General features: G+C 53.6%; 1 protein-coding gene across 2 annotated transcripts in view; it reads right to left on the bottom strand.

Moving 5' to 3' along the window:
* Positions 1-2,093: 2,093 nt before the first annotated feature.
* The window catches only part of OSBP2 (oxysterol binding protein 2), a 117,439-nt gene continuing 95,176 nt past the window's right edge, over positions 2,094-24,356 (bottom strand). For both annotated transcript variants that reach the window (XM_055795966.1, XM_055795967.1), the window contains 11 exons: positions 17,333-17,531; positions 14,681-14,798; positions 13,911-13,977; positions 13,331-13,498; positions 9,664-9,909; positions 6,155-6,275; positions 5,289-5,392; positions 4,765-4,860; positions 4,136-4,320; positions 3,075-3,295; positions 2,094-2,883 (listed from right to left, as the gene is read on the bottom strand). In XM_055795966.1, coding sequence (XP_055651941.1) covers positions 2,741-2,883; positions 3,075-3,295; positions 4,136-4,320; positions 4,765-4,860; positions 5,289-5,392; positions 6,155-6,275; positions 9,664-9,909; positions 13,331-13,498; positions 13,911-13,977; positions 14,681-14,798; positions 17,333-17,531 — 1,668 coding nt within the window. In that variant the 3' untranslated portion in view covers positions 2,094-2,740. The remainder of the gene's footprint in view (positions 2,884-3,074; positions 3,296-4,135; positions 4,321-4,764; positions 4,861-5,288; positions 5,393-6,154; positions 6,276-9,663; positions 9,910-13,330; positions 13,499-13,910; positions 13,978-14,680; positions 14,799-17,332; positions 17,532-24,356) is intronic.

Here is a 24,356-nt window from a genome sequence, read left to right as displayed (position 1 = left end):
CGCAGAGATGGGAGGTACGTCAGAGAGGACCCCTCAGGGTCCCAGAGCCCAGCAGGACCCTTGGTGCCAGCACTTACTGAGCAACATCTCGCTCCCACTCCGCTGCAGGAACACTCGGCTCCTGGTTTGGGGACAGCCCGTGCAGGAGTTTCTCACCTCTCCAAGTTCTCAGGCAACACTTGCATTGACAAAGCAAACAAGGAAAATAAGGCATTTTGAAGAGCTCTATTTCTAGCCCATTTTACAAAACCAATTCGGGCCTCGAGTGGGATAAAATCCCCTGGGCAACTTTGGTTGCCACCACAAACTGAGCCAGCAGCATCAAGGTTTAGTGTGGAGCATCCTCTGCTCTCCCAGGTAGGCGAAAGCCCATCTCCAAAGGAGATATGCACATCCTGGGGCTGGGACATCCGGCAGCTCTCCGCAGGCTGCATTCAACAGCTAACGCAGAAGTCTGGATCATTTAAGAGCTGCACCAGAGCCACAAGCAAACCTCCAGGAAGGCTCTGGAAGCAGCAAACATGCCAGACCGGCTGCTGTAACACCCAGAGAGCTGGGAAGTGGCTCGGAGCATCCCACTTCCGAACACGGAGGATACCAAATGCCACCCTTCAAACCCCAAATGCATCATTTCCAGAAGGGAATGTCTTTCTAACACCTTTTAAATGCTATCACATCCAGCTCTGGAGCAAAACGTTGCTTCTCTACTTTGGGAATTACTCCGTCACCATCACCCCTACAACCCTACCTTCCGGACAAGCCTAGGGAAATCGTACTCATGCTACAAAAACTCAGACAGACACTTCTGTCTTCATTATTTTTCTTCTATTGTGTACCATAGAAATTTAAGCAAAATAATTTTATATATATTTATATATATATATATAAATTAGAAGCAAATAAATAAGATTAAAGGGTACATTGAAATCAGTGGGTGTTGCCACTCCAATAGCCACTCACTACTGTTACGCCGTACAAGGTCTATATATACTGTACACGTAGGTTTGCTGTAAGTAACAGGTATGGAGGTGGTGGAAGAGAAGCTGACCAGGAGGAGACTGATGGTTGAGGAACCTGATTGCATAAATGTCCCATGTGCAGCCTGGGTATTCCAGTTACCATTGCCTCAGAGTTTATTATTGCTAATTATCTTCCAATGTGGATGTGACAGTCCGGCTAGGGCTGGCCTCTCACCCCGGGAGGCAGCAGTCTGTGATATGATGAAGACCCAGAGAAGATGACATCAAAAATGAGATCCAACGGGGCAAACGTGGGTGTCCAGGCCTCCCCGATACTCTCTGGCCCAGCAGATCCCATCTTCAGGGCCCTGCCACCCCCATCCTCCCCTGTGCTGCTGGGGACCAGCGGTACCTGCCTGCGTGGCCGGCGCCCAAGCACCGCTGGCTCCTGCTCCGTGCCGATGGCTGGCAGGGCTTGCTCCGCTTCTCCCAGCAGGTCCAGGGCTGCAGCAAGGCGATGGCACACAGGAGGGGTGAGCAGGGGACATGGGGTTCCCCCCGCCTTGTGCTCAGGCTGCTTTAGTGATGACCTGAAACTGCTCCTGGGCGAGACCAGCCACAAGGGAGAAGGCACGGAGCCGGGCACCGGGCCGTGGGTGTCCTCCAGGCTCAGCCTGTGACCCCCAGTGCCAGGGAACTGTGGATCAGACCCGTCTGGCTTAATGGGGAAGACACAGGGACAGGAGACCCAGGACCAAGGCTGCATCCCAGCAGCACCACAGCATCTCTTCCCTCCCCTCCCGCTTGCATCAGGCAGAGCTCAGCAGGGAGATGCTGCCTGCAAACCTGGCACCGAGGTCCAGACTCCTGCCAACCCCTGGGCTGCAGCTGTATGGAGTGAGAGGGAGCTGGTACTGGAACCCCCGAGCATCGCTGACCTGCAGACCTCCTCTGTGTGTCTACCAGGCATTCCCAGCCTCAGCGAGGCTGTTTTCCCCTTTGGATGTGGTTGCAGGAAAACCAAACCAAACCTCACTCAAATCACTCTCACAAAGCATCATGTTAGAGACAGTCCTAAGCCTTGACTAAACACGGCAGACTGCGGGGAATCTGCTCAAACACTTCTTTAAAAAAAAAAAAGAAAAAAAAAAAGAAAAGTAAAGAAGAAAAATATCCTGATTGGTGCTACTGGGATGACTGGGCACTGTGAGAACCACCTAGAGCCTCGAGGATCAAGTGCCACAGCCCCTGGAGACACTTTCTGAGCAGGATGCAGGCTAGTTCACATCTGTTTTTGAAGGAACCTGAACCAGAAGCAGATTATTAATTTTTTTTAAATAATTCTATAAAGTCACACACAAATGGGGAAAAAAAATACCAAAGAAAAGAGCTCACACAAATGCACAGCATCCCCACAATGCGAGCATCTTTGGAAGTTGACGTCTCAGCTGATAAAGCTGAGGCGCTGAAAGATATAGGCAGCAACTCCTGATAGCAATAAATATGCTAGGCTAAAAACGAACCAGATTCACGTGTTCTCGTTCCTAATTAGTCGCTGAAAAAGCCATCATTAAAAAGAAAAGGATGCTATTTATTAGTGCGTAAAAAAATAGGTTTGGAATCCCTGTTTAGATTTGCTTTTCAAATTTCTGTATGTATTGACTCTGTGTATTCGCACTGTTAACTGCCGGCGGGACGGTGCCAGCGTGTCCTCACTGTCCCTCTGTTTGTCCCGGTGAACCGAGGCGCAGGGCCGGCCACCCCGGTGCCAGCAGAGTGGCTCAGAAGATGTCAGGGCACGTACTCCAGTCCTGCTTGTCCTTGGCCTCCCAGTAGCCGCCCTTATAAACACAGATCAGCTCCCCCGTCACAGCATCCAGCTTGCGCTCAAACCACAGCGGGATGTAGCCTTCGTAGTCCTTGCCTGTCCAGGGAGAAACAGGGGCTAAGGGCTGCTTGTCCTGAAAGCCGGCAACTCCCGCACTTCCCCCAGCCCCCAAACAGCTGCAGGGTCCTTCCTTCATCCCGCAAAGCCGGTGGGCTTTCTTCGCCACATCCCCCTCCTGCAGCGAGGGGCGGGCAGTCCCTGCCTGCCAGCATCCCAGAACATCTTACCTTCCTCCAGGGCTTCCACAGCCTCGGCCTCTCGCCGCCGGCGCACAGCTCGCTGCTTCTCCTCCAGCCGCTGCTTCTCCACGTTGGCCTCATCCCAGCGGCCGCTCTCCATCAGCCGCTGGTCGGGTCTCAGCCGGCTGTCCGTGGGGGCCACTCGCTCCTCAGGCTCGTTCAAGGTGAGGGCCAGGTCAGAGAAGAAATACATGTTCTCGGCGTTCTCCCTGCAGGCGGAGAGCCCTGATCAGGTGGTGGAGACGGTGCCTACCGTGAGCGGAGCTCCCCCGGCCCTCTGCGTCCTTGCATCTCACCCCAGCCCCACTGACGCTTCTCCTGCTACCCCAAACCAGATACACAGAGGTTATTTAGGGAGCCCTGCCTCCCACCCTCTAAGTGGAGATGCCAATGACACCTCAATGGTGTCCTGGAGGGGAGCAGACCCCTCCTCTGTTGGCTCCATATAGGGAAGCTAAAAGCCAAGCCTGGCTGCTGCGCTGCACCACTGAGACATGAAACTGCTTCACCCGAGAGCTGCTGGATCCCCGACTGCAGAACCGGTGGCACCAAGCGGAGGGTGCTTTCCACAGGGGACCATTCCCACAGAGCACCTCCAAAGCTGGGACCGGCCATTGGTGCTGCTGAAGGCTGGAGACAGAGCAGCCCCACCGTGGGCAAGAGTCTCAAGAGAGGACCGGTCTCCAGAGGGCTAAAGCAACCAGTGGGACAAGATGGCCAGGGACGCAGCAGCAAGGCAGAAAGCCGACACACCTCCCCACTATAGCCAGCAGCCCAAAAAAACCTAAACAGTACCCTCACCTGCCCAAAACCTACCTGCAACGGATCCCCCCAGAAGCCACCCTCCTCTCGCAGGGACCTGCTCTCTCCTGCCGTGTGCTCACATCGAAAAAGCCAAACCAGCCACTCAAGTCCTGGTCCCCTTCCCATGTCCTCACAACTAGGCACACAAGCCCCCTCCCTCCCACGGGACTCAGGGTGATGCCATTAATCCCCATCCGGCTGTTGAACCCCCAAGCACAGCACCCCACGCCGAGGAGGGGACTCACGGGAGGGGGTACTTCTTCCACAGGACCTTTGGAGACAGCGTCTGGTAGACTGTCTTCTGCTTGCCCTCCATGCTGGTGCTGCCGTGGCTGCTATGCACTATCTTGGAGCACTCCATCTTCTCATCCCATGTGCCAGACATTACGTAGTGGGCTTTACCATCAGCATCACTCACCACCCCTGTCACCTGGCAGAAGGAGATGGCTCTGGTGGCATTTGGAAACATCCAGAGCACAGGGAGAGGCACAGGAGGGCAGAACACCTTCCAGGTGCCCCAACAAGAACAGGTGGACCTGGCACTGCATGTCCTCAGATATCAGCTGTGCCCAGCACAGGGGGAACGCTGGCCCATTCTGACCACACAGGTGGGTCTCCAGCCCACCAAACCCTTTCCAGTCTCTGTGGCAGCTCCAGCACCTGGAGAGCCAAAACAGTGGCTATGCTTGGAGGTCCCTCCCCCCAGACCTCCCTGGTGACCCACATCAGAGGTGCCAGTGTGGCTCCTTGGCCCCGTGCTGGGGCTCATCCCAGCTGCGATACTGGGATCCTGTGAGCCCAGCTTAGAGGTAAGAGTCAGGTCTCATCCCACACAAGGCTGCTAGAAGGAGCAGGGAGATGGATGGCTACGTACCTTTCGGGGGACATCTCTGGAGAAGTAGCTGTAGGGGGTAAATTTCAGCTGGCATTTATCTTTTGACTTATGGTTAACAATCTCTATTTCACCAGACTAGATAAAAGACACAGAACCACAGCGAGTGAGAGACTTTGCAAGGAGACAAATCAGGTGTTAGTTGTAGTGCAGGTACAGATCAACACCAGCTGCAGCATTACTTCTGGCTGTAGCCACCACAGCGACCACCCCCACGAGCCCTGTGGCTCGCCAGCAGCACAGTAGAACCCACCACGCATATGACCACCCTGCTGCATGGAGCTGCTGGCCTTGGGAAGAGCCATTAGGAGCTCCCAAGAAGCCTCCCCCCTCATCCCTGCCAGGAAAGCACACCTTCCTATCATGGCAGGAGTATGGTGGGGACACCAGGCAGCACTGGCATACACCCCAGGAGGGAGGGCAATGTCCTTCCAGCCCCCCTGCCCCTTCCCTGGAGCCCGGTGAGGCCAGGCAGGACCCATCACCTTGGACCCATAGCCACCGACCTGATCAATCCAGAGCTTGCCCACAATGATGTTGTGAACGGTGGAGGTGACTTTCCTCCAGACATAGTGATTCCCGCTGGAGTGAAACTCAAGGTGGATGGCACCTGCAGACAGAGGGGTGCCTGGGCTCAGCAAGGGCAGATGGCTGGGCAGGGCTGCAGGCACGCTCCCCTGGAGCACCCCAGCACCATGCCTGTCCCCAGAGCCAACCTGGCCTCTCTACCTGCATCCCCCACCATCAGCTCCCAACCAGCGCCGGGTCTGGATTCACCCCTCCCTTGCTGCATGCTCTGTGGGCTGCTGCAGCAAGAGAGCTGCAAGGCCCTCGGCCCTCTTCCCACCCCCTCAAAAGCACTAATTTTAAAAACAGGTCAGAAACAAGCTGCCTGGTTGATTCTCAGTGCCACGAGACCAGCCAGGCACCACCACAGCTCTGGGACCAGCCCCAGGTGTGCTGCCCAGCCTGGCGACAGGCAGAAGACAAACAGAACACTGGAAGCAGGCAGCTTAGTGCATCTGCCTGCCAGGGAGAGGATTAAAACAGGGAGTAAGCTAACCTTTATATATCATTTGAGAAGAAATCAATTAATGGGCAGGCAAGATACTTCCAAACCACTATGGTGCTAGCAGCAAGCAAAGCAGTCTCCCTTTGCAGCTGGTGTAATTTCCATTTCCAGGGCAGACGAGTTATTGTCGGGTTGTCTGTGATCAGGAGCACAAATCTGTGCTCTCTGCATTGCTTGGGGTAGAATTCACTGAGCCCTGGGAGAGCCCAAGGGACTGGCATGTTACTTTAACCTTTGAGTATTGCATGAGCAGTGCAGGGAAAAAAGCAAGCCCCAATCCTGTCGGTGTAAGTCACCTACCCAGTGGCATGATGGAGAGGTATTTGCCCCTGAACTTGCTGGCGATGGTGATTTCCTGCCACAACGTCCACCCTCGCTTGGAGTAGACGTGATGGGCAGCTGCCGGGGGGTGGTGGCTCACCTGGAGGAGAGGAGAAACAGCCCGTAAGATCACAGCCACCAGCACCGGAGAGCCCTGGCGAGTCTCACAGCGTGACTCCTAGGAGAGGCAATAGCCGCACACCAGCTTTAGCCCTCAGGCTGCTCTGCTGTGCTGACCTGAACACTCCGGTCTCCTCCTGAACATCAGGGTGACCTCCCATGAAGTACCCTGGCAGCAAACAAGAGATGCACCGAGCTCCTGCCAGGATTTTCTAAGGCACATTATTTGAAGCATTATCAATAAAATGTTAATTTAATCAACTATCGTTGTGAAACGATGCTGTACTGTGACCCCAGGACACTACTCCACTCTTCAGGGGTCCTGATTGAGAAACGGTGATGTGCCAACATCCAGCCTAGATCCCCAGTAATCCCAGTGTAACAGCACCTCTCCTACCAGCAGCGGCTCCCACTGCTCTGCCTGGGAATTCCCGGGGGATGCAAGTCTCCAGGTTGTCTGAGACACACGGACCTGCTCAGCCAAGACTTTGGCTTTGCCCCTACAGACACACTGGGCTGGAAAGGTGGATACAATATCCTCTGTCCTGGGCATGACTTGTAAAAGGACATTACTCACATTCCCTTGCACTGGAAAAGCTGCCCAAGAGCAAGGTGGGAGCAGGACACCCCAACAAGAGGGCTCTGCCTTCACAGGGTCTCACACAGCCGACCCAGCATGCATCACCCACCACTGGGAACCCACTAACCACCAAGCTCCGACAGCTGCACTGCTGAGATCAGAGATTATTTGCACCAACATAATTACAGGCTGAGCGCCCCAAGCTACTGGATTACAAACATGAGCAAAGACCTCTCCATTAAATCTCACTGTCACCAGCAGAGAAAATCCTATTTGGATAACTGGATTTCAGGCACGAGATGATCAATGCTTCGCTCAGTGTGTTGGTGGGCTAAGCAGCGCATGCAGCATCCGAGGAAAGTTCAGAGCAGCAGGAAGGGTGTCTGTCTACCCCACGCTGCCCGCACTGACAGCAGCACCGGGGCAAGATGCGCTGACAACGCTGCATCAGCACAAAGCTACTGTCACTGAAACGTGCCCTTTTGAGGTGGGTCCAGGAGGGAGATTTAGAGGCTCCGCTCATAAACCGAAGGCTCCAGAGCGCTGCAAGGGAGCGGGTTTGTTCCAAGTTACAGTAAACCTATTTTCAAATGAAGCTCATGTGCTGTGCCAGCGAGGGAAGGACTCAAGGACCAGACAGGAGGGTGCACCCAGGGTTCAGGCCAGCCTGCAGCTCAGCTAACATCGAGGTGTCAGAAACAGCAGATTTGGGTACAGATGCAGGAAAACTGGGACCAACCAGAGAAAGCAATTCAGAGCAGGTCATTTATTTGGGATGGAACAGGAATGGAGGAAGGAGGGTGGTGAAACGGAGGGTGAAGGAATGAGACAAGGGATGGCAAGGTGTGGGAGTGATGTGGTCAGCGCTGTCCAGCAGCACCTGACAGGCAGCACCGGGCTTCATCACCACAGCCCAAATGAGGATATAAACCCAGCCTCCTGTTCCGGCTGGACCCTGGAGGGATGAGGGGTGTTGCTGGCTAAGGGACAGATTGAGCATCCTGATAAGGAACCACCCACTTCCTATAGTACTGGGATGAGCAGGGTGACAGCACAGGGAGACGGGGCACCAGGGAGGTGTTGGAGAACAGAGACTCCTAATTTCTCTCTGCTGTGCCTAAAGCCAGCTGGGGAATTTGGCTGTGTGGCAGGACAGGGGAATCACTGCTGGGCAAGGGGAGGTGAAGGTGTGATGCTGCAGCCTCTGACCTGCCTCCTGGGAGCAGGCAAGGGGCTGGGCAGAGCAGGAACAGGAGGCACATTCGCAGTTGTAGCTCATTACACTCTGGTCAGCAGTGTCCTGGCTCACTGCAGCCAAGGGCATGAGCTCCCAAGACTGGGACAGACCATGTGGGCATCGCTGGGGACGATCAAAGCTGGCTGACATCGGGCATGCAGCTCTGGATGGTGCAAAGGGACAGCAGAGACACGAATCTTGGAGATATCTACTGAAGGACCTTTCCTTTTGTCATGAGCAAGGGCTCACATTTCCAGGAGACCCCACAGAGTCTGTCACTGCCTGGAGTAGCGCAGCCGAGAGAAGGGATGTGACAGAAGCTGCTATCCTGCCTCAGGCCAGAGCTTTCCAAGTTTGTCGAGCTTGGGCACCCATTATCACAGAGGGGTTTTGTACGTGCCTGTGTCCCCTGCTGATGGCAGAGCATGGCACCTGCTACAGTGACTGCTCCAGACTTGGGTACAAAGGGCCATGACTTGGAGAAGATGAGGAGGAGGACAGAGACGAGCTGAACAATGTCAGGGGGACACAGGGATGCCGGTGCAAGCCTGAGCCTCCTTCACTGCATATTCTCAGTACGTCCTGTCCACATGTCTGACATCTGCTGTAAACATCATACAGCACAGCATGGCATGTCCAGATTAGCAGTAAGACCCTTCTCCCATGCAATGCCCCTCCAAAAATCCTACGAGTCTCAGGGCATGGTCTGCTGAACAGCTCTGCAGGTCCTGGACCTGCATCAGACTCTGCAGAGTGACAGAGGTTTGTGATTTTGTTTGATGCTTCTGAACACTGAAAAGACGTGGTGGTTGCTCAGTCCCCAAGATGGCACAGCCACCTCCTGAAGAACAGAGAGGCCCCACCAAAGCGATGTCCCCCCTGAAAGGGGTGATAAATGGCCCCATCTCTCCCCAGGAACCCAGGCCGAACCAGCCAAGTGTGCTAAATATTAAACAGTTCATTTTCTTCACAGGTCACAACTCACTAAGCACTCCAGGTTTTTAATTAAGACCTGCTGTTTAACTGATGCATGCCAGATGCACTCTGTGGGTAGAGCATGGGGCTGTCAGAGGTTCTCAGGTTGCTCCCAAGCTCTGAAACTAAAATTCTGCAGTCCAACAAGAAACAAGACCTTATGACACCCTCTGGCCCAAAGACATCCCAAAACCATTTGGGGCATCACTTTATAGCTACAAAGGAGCTCGGGTAAGGAGAGCTTCTTCCTTTCTGCTCAAGGTTTGAGATGTGACAACAACCCCAGCTCCAGAACGGCTGCCAGGAGACCTGGCAGGGTGATAGGGCACCTTTCTCCTCTCCTTCTTCCCCACCTCCTGCTCTGCAACACTGGAGTGGGCACACTTGGCTTCTGAAGAATGGCTTGGGCTGCACGTGCAGCTGCTTCTGCCAGCACCAATAGCAACGCACTGGCTGTCTTGGCCAGGAGGAAGGCTCAGTGCGAGGAGATGTCCGGTCTCCTTCAGGGAAGGGCTGCTTTGGCTGGACATGAGCAGCAAGGGAAGGTACACAGAGCCCCTACATAGACCAGCTCACCTGCTCGCACAGGGAACGGAAACCAAACTCCTCCAGCCGGTCGAGCTCATAGGTCTCCCCCAGCAGAGGGTTGAATGGCTTTGCGGTGCGGTGGACAGTTGTTGAGTAGGAAGACACTGAAAATGCAGCAACAAAGCACATCTGCTCCGTGGAGCTCTCGCACTTGACTGCTTTGTCCAGCAGCTCGTGGTACTCCAGGTCCTCTGTCAGCCTCTGCAGCATGGAGAGTGGCTCATTGAAGTTTACCTGGAGGGGAACAAGTAAGAGTTAGCAGAGCAGGAGAGATGCCAAGCCAGGCACTTCATCCTTTGCCTTTTTCCCCCAGCACTGTGCCCTGCTAACCACTGGCATCCCACACATTTGGCTCTCCAAGCACGGTGCTACGTACTCCAAGAGCCAAGGATCCAGGCAGATGGGAACTGCTGAACCGAAGCAGCAGCCCCACAGGGCAGCTGACAGCGTGGGGCTGGATGTGCCAAGGCACGCTGGGCACACACTGCTTCTGCAGCATCACTCAAATGTTAAATCAAGGCAAGAAATATGTGCTCTGCTCTGCTCCCTGAACCATACCACAAAAGCATGAAGGCTTTGAAGTTTCCAGCTGAGAAGAGGTGGGCCAGGGAGCCGGCAGCCCAGTGAACTACGCAGGTATCACCTTGCTCCAGTGATGGAGCAGCAGTGACCCCCAAAACGAGCCTCAGCAGCGAGATCAGGTCCCTCCTGTCTCCTGGCCAGCATCCCACCAGCCACAAGCAACCAGCAACGTGGGGCAGAGATGTGCTGCTCCCCAGGCTGCCCTCCATCACCTCGTGGCAAAGCCACCCCCATGCCAGGCCGCAGCCGAGTTGCTCAGGAAACCTTGAAAAGCTCCATTTCAGGGTCTCCCTGCTCCTGGGGACTGCAGCCCCATGACAGCACCCAAACTGCATGTGTGAGCTACAGGCAGTGGCAGCAGCCATGCCCCATGGAGTAGAGAGCAGAGGGGAAGCCCTGTCCTGGAAGACCCCAAAAGTGTTGTACTTATACCCCCCCAAGTCATTGCTTTATCAATTAGAAAACTTTGCCGTAAATTGCAAGGTTGGACAGGCTGCAAACATCTCTGGGGAAAAAAAAACAAAGGGTTGATTTTAGCAGTAATTTTTGTTCTGAAAAGAATCGAAATAAAAAAAAATAATTGAAAGGAAGATGGAGATACTTCTTCTCAAAAGGTCTTCTGCCTCAAAATGATGTGAAATTTACATTTACTTTCAGTTCAGAACAAAGAAATCTATTTTAGAAGAAGCAGATGGTTAAGGATGGGAGAATGACTTCTATAAGCCAAGTTACGTATTTAATACTGAAGAAAACAAACTCCAGACTGTTCCACTTGGGGATTTAGCCTGTAAGCCCTATAAGCAGCAGGGTACTTACAGCATCCCAGAAAGAAAGAGCTGTGTAGAAAGGGCAGCATCACATCCACACACAAAAAAATCAAATCACTGCCGGCTTGAGACAACTCTCAGGAGAGATGCAGGCGGCACGAGAACAAAGCCGGCAGCTGCATCCTCTCCACCAGCACTGCTCTGGCAACAGCAAAGCAAAACCCTTCCATGGAGGAAGGAAAATGAACCCACCCGAAACACAAAATCCCTAAACCTGTTTTCTTCATTTTCAATGCTGCAGATTTGTTCAGAGGAAAATTTAAGGCGGATGCTGTTTGTACAGAGAGGTTTTTCAGTCCATCGTATCCCTCAGGAAGGGGACCAGGTCTCAGAAATGCTCGTAATTTGCCAAGAGTCAGCTGAAGCACACGGAAAGAGAAACTCCCATCACTGGGTGCACACAACATGCTCATTAACAGTTTGTACTATAATTAACCACGTTTCCAAACAGCCCTTCCTGAGCCGGCTGCTCCGCTTCCTTCTGTTCCTCCTCCTTCACTCCATTTACCACAACGTCAGCTTGAAAGCCCTCACTCAGCAGCTCCGTTTCAATTCACAGAGCTGCTGCCTTCTCCTGTGCTCCAAGCACACTTACTATGGAAGGAGAACTTAAAATATCTGTTGAAAGGAGATTAAATTGCACCCTGTTGTCTTCCCACAGGCTGCTTGTTCTTGGGGTGAATGCCCCAGCAAGGAAATGCCGTGTTGGGCTGAGCCTGTGAGGTGCAAAGCATCTTCCTTCCTCTGTATCTGTACAGATATCCAGAGAGGAGCTGACAGTGAGTGAGCACTTGATGCTGGGCTGAGCCCCTTCTTTACAGCCCATAGCTCTGCTGAACAGGTTACTGAGACAGCAATGCTGGGAAATTGGATCCACTTGCCCCAGGGAGGGATGGAGTAATTACATCCCCTGAGCCACATCAGGGGGCTGCTGTTCAAGCAGAACATATTGCCCTCAGCTTCAGACTCAGCTTTAGCAGATCCCAGAATGATTTTATTGATAGGGAAGGTATAAACTTCCTCTCTCCAGACACCAGCAGCTGCTGGTATTTCACATTCTGAGCTTATTTCTGTACCCATCACACCTTCATCTGATACTGATGCTGCTGCAGAAACGCTAATGGACAGCACGGGGCTGTATATCTCATCTGGAAATAGCACAAGGAAGAGACACGCATCACTCTCAGTTGGAGAGTGTCAGGCACTGCTTTAGGAAGAGACAGAAATACAATCAATTCAGCATCCAAGCCTCTGTAACATGCTCCTCCCCTTTACCCAGCAAAGGAAGGACCCTGAACACAGTGCCAGGGCTATGGACCACACTTTGCTGGGCTACTTCCACACCAGTCAGCACCACAAAAAACCCTAGTCACCCCCAGCTGGTTTACAACTCTCCCACAGTGCTTCTGGGTTTTGGGGAAATGGGATTCCTTACAATGGCACCTAGTCCCACCCATGCTGCTTACTGGGCTGGTGAAGACCTGCTCGAGAAGCGGCAGCCTGAAAAGGGCTGGTTTGCTTTGAAAAGAAGGGCTGTAGGTTTTTTTTCTTCCAGCTCCTGCTTGAAACACTTGAATCCTCAGGGATTCAAGGTGTCCTGGTTCCCTCCTTGCCTCTGCAACAGTTGGATTTGCAGAGAACACCTGGGCAACATCCCCTCTGCTCCAGCTCACTCTGGGACTCATGTGAGCAAGCTGCCAGGGCTCTCCACAGCTGGCACAGGAGAATGGATCAGTCCCAAAGAAAGAGCCAACCCAACTCAAACAGTCCCTAATGTAACAGCCACGACACCAGAGCTATTTACCACAAAGCAATTAGCACTACAGCTCCGAGCCGCTGAGCACAGCCTCCTCCTGCCTGGCGGGTTTAGTTTTCTGGCTGTGCTGGCTCTCTGGCAGCAGACGGATGATTTCAAGGGATAAATAAATTGCAGGTAAAAATGCAGGGCTTAGAGTCAGCAGAGCTGAGCAGGGAGGACACACTGATGGGTGCTGCAGAGCAGGGCTGGGGAAATGAGTGAGGTGGTTTCAGAGAGCTCTGCCAGTGCAGGACTGGGCTGGAAACTGGTGACATGCTCCTGTCCCGCTCAAGGCTGCTGTGCTACCACAGCACCTGACCAGACCACCCGGAGCCATAATCCAAATCCTTTGCACAGCCAGGAGCCATGTCCAAATCAAACCCTCAATGCTGGCATCACAGCAGCACCCTTTCGGCCTGCCCTCAGCACCTGGGACATGCTCACTTACAGGCATGGGGATCTTGGATAGTTCTTTGCCGATGCAGTTTTTCATGATGCTCCAGAGGTTAAGGCTGTAGTTGGGTTTGTCAGGGATGCGAGTCCGTCTCCTTTTCTTTGGCAGGAGATCTTTGCAAGTGGACTCGTTGCAGCTGCTTTGATTTGAGCTTTCAAAGACCTGTGGAAGCAACAGGAGAAACGCGTGTCTAAGCTGGACCAGCCCAGCATGACCCAACTGGACCTGACAGCTCCCAGGAGCAGCAACCACAGCTCAGGACATACTGTGTGCACTTGTGCTGGGAAGCATCGCTGGAAGCCTGTCTTCCACAGCACAGGGGAAACAACGGTAACAATGGTGACACTGCCCTGCAACACTTTCCTGCTTCCCTCAAGATGGTGTCTGGGGTGCTGCTGTAAGGCTGCTGACATTTGTCCCCTGCCCATAGCTCACAGAGCAACCAGTTCTGCTCCATCCTGGTGGCACAGGAGGGATCCAGATGGACAGTCCCTCCAACAACCTCCTCTCCTTCTCCTGTCCCCTGGTCTCATCCCACTGGGACTGTCCCACCCACTCTGCCCGGCCAACTCACACTGTCCTCCAGGTTCCAGTCCTCGGGGTGGCCCTCGCTGGCCCCACTCAGGTTACTGCCTGAACGCCTGTGGGGAAGAAAGTACCAGCTGGTAAACACCAGAAAGAGCAGAGAAGGGGAGAGAAGAACTGGAGGTGGTGCAGCATAGCCAACATCACCTGGAGCACCTCCCTGCACCACCCTAGGGTGCTGCCTCGAAGGCAACAAGGTGATGGAGGCCATGCACAGGCATTGAGAGGGAATGCTCAGCGCCTATGTCCCAGCATGGGTGCAGAGCCTCTGCTTTTGCCAGTGAGCCCAGCAATGTGACCATGGCTCAGACCACAGGTACCTCCAGACCAGACAGATGCCCAGGGAGGCATCACAGCAGGTCAAGGCAGACAAAGGCAAGATACTCCCTGCTTCTGCCCAATGCTCCGAGAGATCTCCCTCCAAGTCCCTACCCAGGCTTCCCTCGAGCTCACATCAGCTGTTGGGGCAGAGGACTCAGCTTTCCACAGCACAGGTTTGATGCTTGCCTTCTTCACTACAGCTGGGACCATCCTCAGCCTCACTTGCTCCAGGAATGCAAGAGCAGACAGGCGTAGCACAGAGCCCTGGGCAGAGACAGCCCGTTTGCTGGGGGACATGCACCCAGAGTAGCCCCACGGGAGAGGATGCTGCCCTCAAGCCCAAGCACACCACCAGGCAACCAGTGCTCCCTCTGCACTGACAGCAGGTTTCACCAGGTTGCACCATGCAACGCATGGCTCTGGGGCAGGGGCTTTTACCTGTGGTGCTTGGGGTCTGCGGTTACAGTGATAAAAGCTGGCGCATCCTCCATGGCATCAAAATACTCCGTCTCTTCATCTTCATCACTGGCCTCTCCTTTTGCAGACTGCACACTCCCTGTTGGCACAAAGGGTTTGAGATGTTCAGGTGCTGCTGGTCCCTTTCAGAATCCGTCAAGCACGAGCCTGTGCCCAGAGCCCACCCTCCTCCTGTCCCCACCAGCGCTGGTTCCCTTTACAGCTTTTCCCCCTCCTCTCCATCCCACTCCACAAAAGGATGCCATACCAATTTCCAGCTCCTAAAAGCAAGGATGCGCCCTGGAAGCCTGTGTCCTGCTCTGCAATCCAGGCATACAAGGCTTCCCTGCCGTGTTCAGGAACACTTCCAAAAATGCCACCAGGCTGCCTGAGCCAGACACATGCGCGTGACTCGCACACCCAACCACTAACGCGGCTGCCACCCCAGCACCGCCCTGTCTACCAGGCAATCTGGTTTGGATTAAAACAGGGGGGGGAGGGGGGAAAGAAAAAAAAAAAATAAAGTCACATGTTTCAGGTGATGCTCAGAGAGATTTCCTGGCCCTCAGATTTTCCAGCCCTGCACTTATAAACTTCTCTCTTCTCTGCTGTGGTGGGAGGGATCACTACAAAGCCAGGAGCAGACTTTAATAGCAGTGACTTTTGAGACCCGGTGCAGCTCCCCTGCTCCTGTCCTTGCTGCACTGCTCCCTGGGTGCAGGCTCACTATGCACTTCACCGCTTTGCCACAAATCCACCGCTCGAGCAGCTACACCAAGCAGTCAAGCAACCTCACCGATGCAGGGCACACGGGCAGAGCTGGTCACCTCTCTCAAGACCTCTGGGCAGTACTGCTGCTCCGGTGATGGTGATGTCGCAGGCATCTGGCACAGCACTGCCGAGGCCATGTGGAGGGACCAGAAGAGTCACCACAGATGAAGCCACCTTGCTACAGTGACCCGTCCAGCTCAGCAGCTGGTTCAGCTCCCCAGCAGCAACCTCCTTCCCTGCATCATTCCCACACTCCTCCAAAGGAGCAGGGTCACCCCCTGCAATGGGGTCGGGCTGGAATTGTGCCTGTGTCCTGGTTTCGGCTGGAACGGAGTTGATTTTCTTCTTAGTAGCTGGTGCAGTGCTGCGGTTTGGATTTGGGGCGAGAACAACCCTGACAGTGCACTGATGGTCCCAGCTGTTGCTGGGGGATGTTTATACCAAGTCGAGGACTTCTCAGTTTCTCAGGCCCTGCCGGCGGGAGGGCTGGAGGGGCACGGGACACTGGGAGGGGACACAACCGGGACAGCTGACCCCAACTAGCCAAAGGGGTGTTCCACACCATGGCATGTCACACTGAGTGTATAACCTGGAGGGCAGGGGGGTTGGCCAGGGCCAGGGGATCATCGCTCGGGGACTGGCTGGGCACCAGTCAGCGGGTGGTGAGCAATTTTACTGTGCACCTCTTGTTTTCTTTTCTCTCTTCCCCTTGGATTTCATTCCTCTCTCCCTCTCCCTCCTTTTCATTATAACTGTTAGAATCATTATTACTCTTTTTATTTTATTTCAATTATTAAATTGTTCTTATCTCAACCCTTCAGTTTTACATTCCTTTCAGATTCTCCTCCCTACCCCTTTGAGGGGGAGTGAGCAAGCGGCTGCATGGCACTTCGTTACCAGCTGGGGTTCAACCACAAGAGCCTGGTGCTACAGCAGTTTCCCCCCTGCCTTCCCCAGCGGCGCCACAGAACCACAGAATCACTTAGGCTGGAAAAGATCAAGTCCAGCCATTAACTCAGGACTGCCAAATCCATCACTAAACCACATCCCTAAGCACCATGTCTACATGTCTTCTAAACACCCTCAGGGATGGTGACTCCACCACCTCCCTGGTCAGCTTGTGCCAATGCTTGACCACCCCTTCAGGGAAGAAATTTTTACTAATATCCAATCTAAACATCCCCTGGCACAACTTGAGGCCATTTCCTTGAGGCCATACAAGAACAAGGGCAGTGCCTGGCACTGCCACCACCCCCTGTAACAGCCGCTATTCTGTCCCTTGAGTCTACATATCCTTTAAAAATCAGACAAGGCACTATTTACAGTTTTTGGCTACCCGGCTGTAGGCTAATGCCTCCCACAGGGAAGGAGATCTGGCACGAATATGCAAAGCTGTTAGATTTTATTGCCCAGTAACTCCTGTGAGCAGCAAATGAGCCCTGGCTGTGCCATCGCCACCCCACGCAGCTGGGAACTCCACAGTGCCAGGGCAGCCTGGGCTACCTCCAAGCACCATAGCTGCCCTTGAGCAGCCAGAGGTGTGCCCACCGGTGAGGGTTAAGGCTACCAAAATAGTCTGGAATAGCATGAACAAGCTGGGGACACAGCCCTCTTCCACATCTGTATCTTGGGAACATCCAAGTCCCCAAGAAAGGAGCGGCAGGACAATTATGGTGCAATGGGATTTGTTAAAAAAAAAAAACAACCTCAGGGGACACACAGGGTATTGCCTTGTGCATCCTTCCCATCTCTGCCGACTTGCTGGGAACAACCGAGCAGAAAGTCCCCGTTAATCCTAGGGCTTCCCACAGGGCTCTGCCCTGTAACAGCCCCAGCCCCACTGTCTGGCCTGCCGGTGCTCACCCTTGGCTGTGCTGGTGATGCCAGTGCTGCTGGCGGACAGGCCAGGGGCCCCACGGCAGGCTCGCTCCAAGCTGTTGTGCTGCTTGGCTAACTGCTCGATGGTCTCCTCCAGCCGGATCCTCTGCTCCCGCTCATACTGCAGTGCCCGTTGCCATTTTCGGCTGTGAGTTTCAGCTAAGTCCAGGAAATCGCGGCAAGCCTGGAGGGGAGGAAGGGACATGTTAGCACCCAGCGCAGCCTGGAAACTTGTCATGGAGCCAGCACTAGCACGTGGTGAGTCCAGAGCTGACTCCCCACCACTACCCCCCTCCTCCTCTCCCAAGACCCTGGTTTTATGAAATACAGTCCCAGAGCTTTGCACAATCCCCCATACCCACAGGGCTAAGGACAGTGCAACTCTGACCATCCAAACCTGAATCATCTCCAAGGAGATGGCTGCAACACTGACAACTTCCCCAAGTCCACGAAGCCTTCGTGATGCCCCACCTCCCATGACAGCCTGGCTTGCCATGCCCCAGCCCCATAGCCCATTTCTGTCCCTGACCCTATCGCTGGTCCCTGGGAGCCCAGGCTGGGCTCTCACAAACCTCAGCCAAGCCCAGCCTTTTGCAGTTGCCCTAAGATCTTGAGCAGCCACCTCCATCTCCAACCCTGCAGACAGGACAGTGGTCCCCAGGGTAACAGCCACAGACAGGAGAGGATGCTCAAATCTGGGAGCCAGCAAGGCCTTTGCTCCGAGAAGGCAGAGAGGAAGGATGCCCAGCTCCTGCCCAGAGCCACAGAGCTCAGCAGACACCAAAAGGCCCGGCCTGGCACCCATAACACATTCACCATGGCCAGAAGCCCTCTTCTCTCCACAACAGACCCTCGGGACCCACCAGCCACAGGGACACACGCAGACACACAGGGGAAGGAGGGCTCACAGGATGCACTCTAAGTGACGCCTTGCAGAATGCACAGCGCTCCTGTCCTGTGCCACCAGGGAAGGGACAGCTGGGACACCACAACCTAGGCTGACAGGAGAACCCCTCGATGCCATAAACCACTACCACAGCCCCCAGACCCCCCCTCAGTATCGCCATGGCTGCAGCATCACCCATTCCCACGTGTGCCAGACACCCAGTAGGACATTTCCTGGTGCAGGATGTCCGCTCGGGGATGGGACACTGCCAGGTCACGCAAGCTGCTTTTCTATTGTCTGATGAGAGAAAGCCAGCCCTCAGAACTCTATTTTTAGGTTATTTTTCACATTAGACTGAAACACCTTGGCTTTGCTGCTTCCTTTGCCATCAACTCCCAACCCCACATGAAGCTGAACACAGAGGCAGGGCTGTAACACCTCCTCCCTCCCTTAAATCTCTGCAAGTTGGAATGCACTAAATTTTTTCTTATGTTTAAAAGTAGGATAATATGATTTTTATGGAAATTACATAGGAGTTTGGAGGCAGGCTGTCAACTTACAGGCCAATTTACTGTGCTTGTGCTTCACTAGCTCCAACCCATCGTCATACCAAGGGAGGTCCTCTGTAGATAAATGCTGGCCTGAAAAACTCAAAACTATCCAAAAGGCTTAAAATGAGAGAGTTTTGAATGTCTTAACAGGCTTCTAACTATCCCCAGGACTTAGTTATTTTCTTTGTTTCCATCTACATGGATTTCACATGTGATTTATTCAGCCCTTGGCAGGTTACTCTAGATTTGGGCTGCAGGTGGCACCTGGATATCAAGGTCTCTCTGGTTCAAGCAACAGGGTCAGGGCTTCAGCTTCCATGACCTGGCCTGATATTACCAGGATTTGCACAACAAAAGCTCCAATTTATCAATTCTTCATCAAACCTCTCCTTTGGATAGGAGCAGGATCAGAGTCTCATCCAGGGAAGGTAAGTTTTTCCTTTAACAACATCAGAAAAAAAAACCACCAGGGAAGTGACACAAAGCATCAGGTGTTCATATTTTAGGTGAAGAAGCACAAAGCAGAGAGAATGAATATCACATCACAAGGAAGAAAAATGCAGGGGGCAAGCACACGTGCCTTTGGTGACATCCTGAATACAGCCACATCCCCTGGGTGCTCACCACTGCCCCCAGTCCCACCTCACCGAGCCCCCTCATTGCAGGAAGAGGCAGGAACAAAACTCAGATCAAATGATGAACAAACACAGCAAGTTTGACTCTGTCCTTTGGGAAGAAAAAAAAATAAATATATAGAATCAGTGCTACCCATCAGATTTAAAAAGATGTTCTGCTTTGTATTCATGTCTGCTCTCTCCCACTCCCCAGGAAGCGCAGCATGGAAGAACCTGATCCTGCATTTGTGTTATCTCCATCCCCAACTGCTCCTGCCTGCTCTCACCACAGATTCCAGTTCACAGGTGGATTTCTGCAGGATCAGCCCCAGCACCAAACTGGCTGGGGCGAAATTAAATCCATAAACCACAATGCAAGTGTCCCAAGGGTGAGCTCCATCATACATCCATCTTCAGCATCATGAAGGTGCTCCAATGATACACAATCACATGCAGTTTTGCTAGGCAGAAGTAATTCAGCCCAAAAGTGTTTGCAAGCTCTGAACATGGGTTTGTCCTACAGCGTCAGCCTCTCAGCCTCTGGATTTCTATTTGTGGCCATCAGCAACTCCAGGAAGCAACTCAGCAGTGCTGTCACACCAATGGAGATGCCCACCCGCCTGAGCTCAACAACTATTCCCCTGCAAGCACCACACTGCAAGGGCATTAAGACTATCATTAGCCAGGAGAAAGGGTGGAAATGCCCCCAGGAAAGGCGAAGAGCAGAGCCCTTTGCACATCCTCAGCGCCACGATGGGCAACGTGGGTCCCGCAAGCTTGGAGCAATGCAGCAGGTCCCCCCGCTTTGCTCTTTCTCTGATTGCAGGCAGGGAGGTGTCAGGATCCTGTCCCTGTCCCATCCTGCATCCTCCCAGCCTGACAGGGACCACCCAGCTCCTCCTCACAAGAGACATGGACCCCGCAGGGATGGGCACAGGGAGATGCGAGACCAAACCGCAGATTTTCAGGGCGCTTCGCGCCACGTTTTCACCTCATTCTCTGGAAACAACTCAGCTCCTCTCCCTATCCCAAAAAGTCCCACTGGCAGCCACACATGGCCACAGAGCCCACGGGCAGACCCTGCCCTGATGCCTCCGTACCCAGCTTCAAGCTGAAGCCTCCTGCCAGTTAGAACAAACCCATGCCCCGAGCTGGCCTGCTGGCTTCTTTTATTACGCTGATGCCTTGCAATAAGAGGATGAAACCGTAAGGGCAAGTAATGAGATAGTGGCTGTGACCTTCCCAGCCCAGCAAAGCTCATTATCTGCTCCAAAGGTCCCTCTCACATACAGCGGGCACAGAAACACCCATTTTGGCGCAGCTCGCTGGCACTGAGGATGGAAATTGCTGGCTGTCCCTGGCTCAGCGGGTTGAGCGCTTTAAAACGATGCGCTAGGAGATCGCCTGTAATTATCACGCTGCAATTAAACACAGTTTGTAAGGTATAATGGTAAATTAGGAGAAAAGGAGGTAATTATAGAGAAGCCACACAAAGCCAGCCCTCCAGTGTGTCACCAGGCTGCAGAGAGCAGCAGGATGTGGAGGAGAAATTGCTTGATCAGTTGACAGGAATCAAAGTCCTAAATAAAAAATCGCAGCATATCAAACCTCAGGTCCTCCCATCCCAAGGCTGCTAAGCTCCATGGACCTCTGCTGTACTCCAAAGGGAAATCTGCACTGACAGGCTTCATTTACAGCCATTAAAAAAATTTAAAAATCCAAGTGATGGAGAAGTGGCTGCTGGCTTTGCAGACCTCCTCCACCAAGTGTGGGGAGGTTTTGGGAAGATGACCAAGATGGCCCTCATGTGGCCTCAGACCCCACCAGCAGCAGTGGTACCTCCACATAGCTGGTCCTTGCTCCTGGCAGCGCTCCACAACTTGTGTCCATGTGGATTTAGGAGCTGGCTGGGGTACGTATGCACAGGATTTATTCTCTGTTTTTGAAAGACTGTAAGGCCACCTTTCTCTGTAATTCAGACACTGGCACGAGCGCCGTCCCTATGGTCTGATCCAAACCTATATACTCATGAAGCATCTGGATCCAACACAAAAGAGCACCACATTTGCTTGTTGGAAGAGAAGCGATGCTGAGGGTGGCAACATGAAAACATCCTGCCAGAAAGATCCCCCAAACCCAGCTCAGCAGCTGCCAGCAGCAGCCAAGCAAATTAAAAGTTACTAATTTGCTTTTTTAACTCCTACAGCCAGACAGTGCCGAGTTTCACAGGGATGCTTGCCGGAGGCAAGAGTAGCACTGAACAGGGCTGAGGGTGTATTTTATCACCACAGTCTCCATTCAAGAGAGCTCATTCCTGAGCCAAAATACACCCCAGAACCCCCGCGTGGAGAGCTGGGGCAGCCCCACAGCACCAGCCCATGAGCTCCCCAGGGCTGCAGGGAGCTGAGCATGAGCAGCTCAGACACGAGCATCTCCCCCACAAAGGTCAATATTGAAGGGAAATGAACCCCAGCCCTTATCTCGGGCTTGGCTGTCAGGTTTTCTCAACCCCCATGGCTGCTCACATGGTCCATGAGGAGCCAGGTCTCAGCCACGTCTCAGCTCCATCCCGGCTCACCACCCAACAGCCCCACTCCCTTCAGCAGCTCAAACCAACCCCCACCTTGGATAAGCCTGTTTTGGCTGTCCCCAACTTTAGCAATAACAAACCCAAGATCAGTAGTTGTTGCATTACGGTATTTGCTTACACAGCACCAGCTCAAGCAAGGAGCCATGATGACCCTTCCCCAAGACAAAGAAACAGGCACATGAAATGCAGCCACAGCCTGACATCCTCCGGGGCCACATTGTCCCCAGCTGTCAGCAGCAGTAATTAAAATGCCGCTGGCTGCTGCCGTCCACTGAAGGACATGACATGACTTACTTCTGGTCACAGCCACAAAAGCCCAGAGAGCTGCAGCATCCCCTTGGACACACGTTCCTCTTCCAGCGAAACCCCTTGCTGCACACTGTCCCCATCCCCCTGAGATGCAGGATGGAGCCCCTGGACACACTGCACCAGAGCTGGCATGCCAGCGTGGCGCTGCTGCTCGGTGTGGGGACACACATCGAGGAGGCCAGCCCGATGCTTCCAAAGGAAACAAATCCGGAAGGAAACCAGTCACGAGGCTCCTCCGGGACTGCTCAGCCAGGTCTTCTGTTCCAGGCTGGGACAGCTTTGCCACCGCTCTCTGTGACATCCATCACCAAGATGCTTTTTCCAGCTGGCTGAGCACCACCAGCTCCCAGGGCTGTTTGGTGCCACTGCAGAGCAAGGAAATGTAGCTAGGAAAATGGTCCTGGAGGAGAGGGGAGTGAAGGCAAATGGGAGACAAAGTTGGAAAGGGGAATGTCTTGCCGGGCGTGGATCTGGGGCATGACGGTGAGAACCTGAGCAGCAAGCGACCATCATTCAGGAAAGGGAGGAAAGAAGAGCGACATTCACTGCGCACAACAGCCAGAGCAGGAGGCAGCACCTCGGTGGGATGCTCTCCACATGCCTTCCCTCAGGCAGAGCCACAGATAATCAGAGATGCTGTGCACAGGGACACATAGCTTACCCTGCTGCCACCACTCCAACCACACCAGCAGTGCCCTGGAACCCTCACACTCCAGCCATACCCAAAGAAGCATCAAGAATGATGCTCCCACACCTCGACCCACTGGGGCAGCCAAGGAGGACCAGCTGCAGCAGGAGATGGCATGACAAGGTCCCAGGACAAGCTTGGACCCAGGGAAGGAGACAATCCCTTCATGCCCCCACTCTGCCAAATCCTGACTTCAGGCAGGTTTGGCTCACTGCTCTGCACCATGCTGGGATGACTCCTGACTCCGCTCCCCTCCTGGGCCACTGCCCCTGTCACAACAGCCCAGCCAGTGGTCAGGACCTAGGCTGAAAGCACCCACAAGCTGCTCACCCTCATTGTCCTCCTGCCTGCTCTTGTTTCAGGTGAAGCCAGAGGTAAAGGGTCCAGGAGCCACCCACTGTTTCCTTAGTACCCATCTTACCTCAAACAGAAGCTGGGAATATCCGTGGGGGAACCTGGACCTTCTGCTTCATCGCTCGCACGCATCGCTGCTTCCCACCACCATCAGTGGGTTGTGTCACATCGTCCCCAACAGCAACACCTCTTACAAGCCACACAGGATAAAGGCAGACAACCACTTTTGGTGGCAGCAATCCTTCCTCTGAGGGAAGCTGAGGAGCAAAGGGAAGACCCCACCAGCAATCCCGGAGGGATGCAACCAGCTGCCTCGGACCAGTCCTGGTGCAGATTAAGGTGAGGGCAAGGGACACAAACCTGCCCGAAACTCCAGCATCCCAGGTCACCACTCATTCACTTCATTAACCCCTGGCTTGGTGATTCAAAGGTGCAAACAACTGCAACAGCCAAGCAGAGCAACACCTCGAAATCCAGCTTATAAAACCCTTATGGAGTGGCAGCTAAATTTAGTTACAGCTGAACCTGATCTGGGTGGTAAGCAAGAGACAGCCACAAATCCACATTATGCTGGTGCAGGGACACAGGCCATCCTCACAAAGGTCAGCAGGCAAGAGCCTGCTTTATGAATGTACCACAAAGGAGAACGTAGCCCCCAGTTTGCAGGATGAAAGCAAAAGAAAAGCAATTTCCTAGTGAGCTATATGGCTGGGGTGTCGAGGCAATGCACATCTAAAGATACAGCCTTCATACAGATATCTCCGTCATCATCTGCAGTTTACTCACCCTACAGCTCTCCTGCAGCACCAGGAAGACCAAGTCATACCCCATACACCCACATCCCCCCGAGCCATCACTACCGTGAAGCAGCTGTATTTAAGCAGTGCCTGGATGCAGGTGGGGTTCGGACAGCACCAACATTTGCTCCACTCCTGCAGAACAGGGCAGCTCCTACCCCCAGCCCAGCCAGGCAGGGACAGGGCACAGCAGTGCTGTGCATGCAGGGCTTTCAGGGAG

This window comes from Falco peregrinus, chromosome 2, assembly GCF_023634155.1.
Source record: "Falco peregrinus isolate bFalPer1 chromosome 2, bFalPer1.pri, whole genome shotgun sequence".
Taxonomy (NCBI): Eukaryota; Metazoa; Chordata; class Aves; order Falconiformes; family Falconidae; genus Falco; species Falco peregrinus.
The sequence above is the reverse complement of the archived record's forward strand: the minus strand, read 5'-3'. Positions and strand labels throughout refer to the sequence as shown.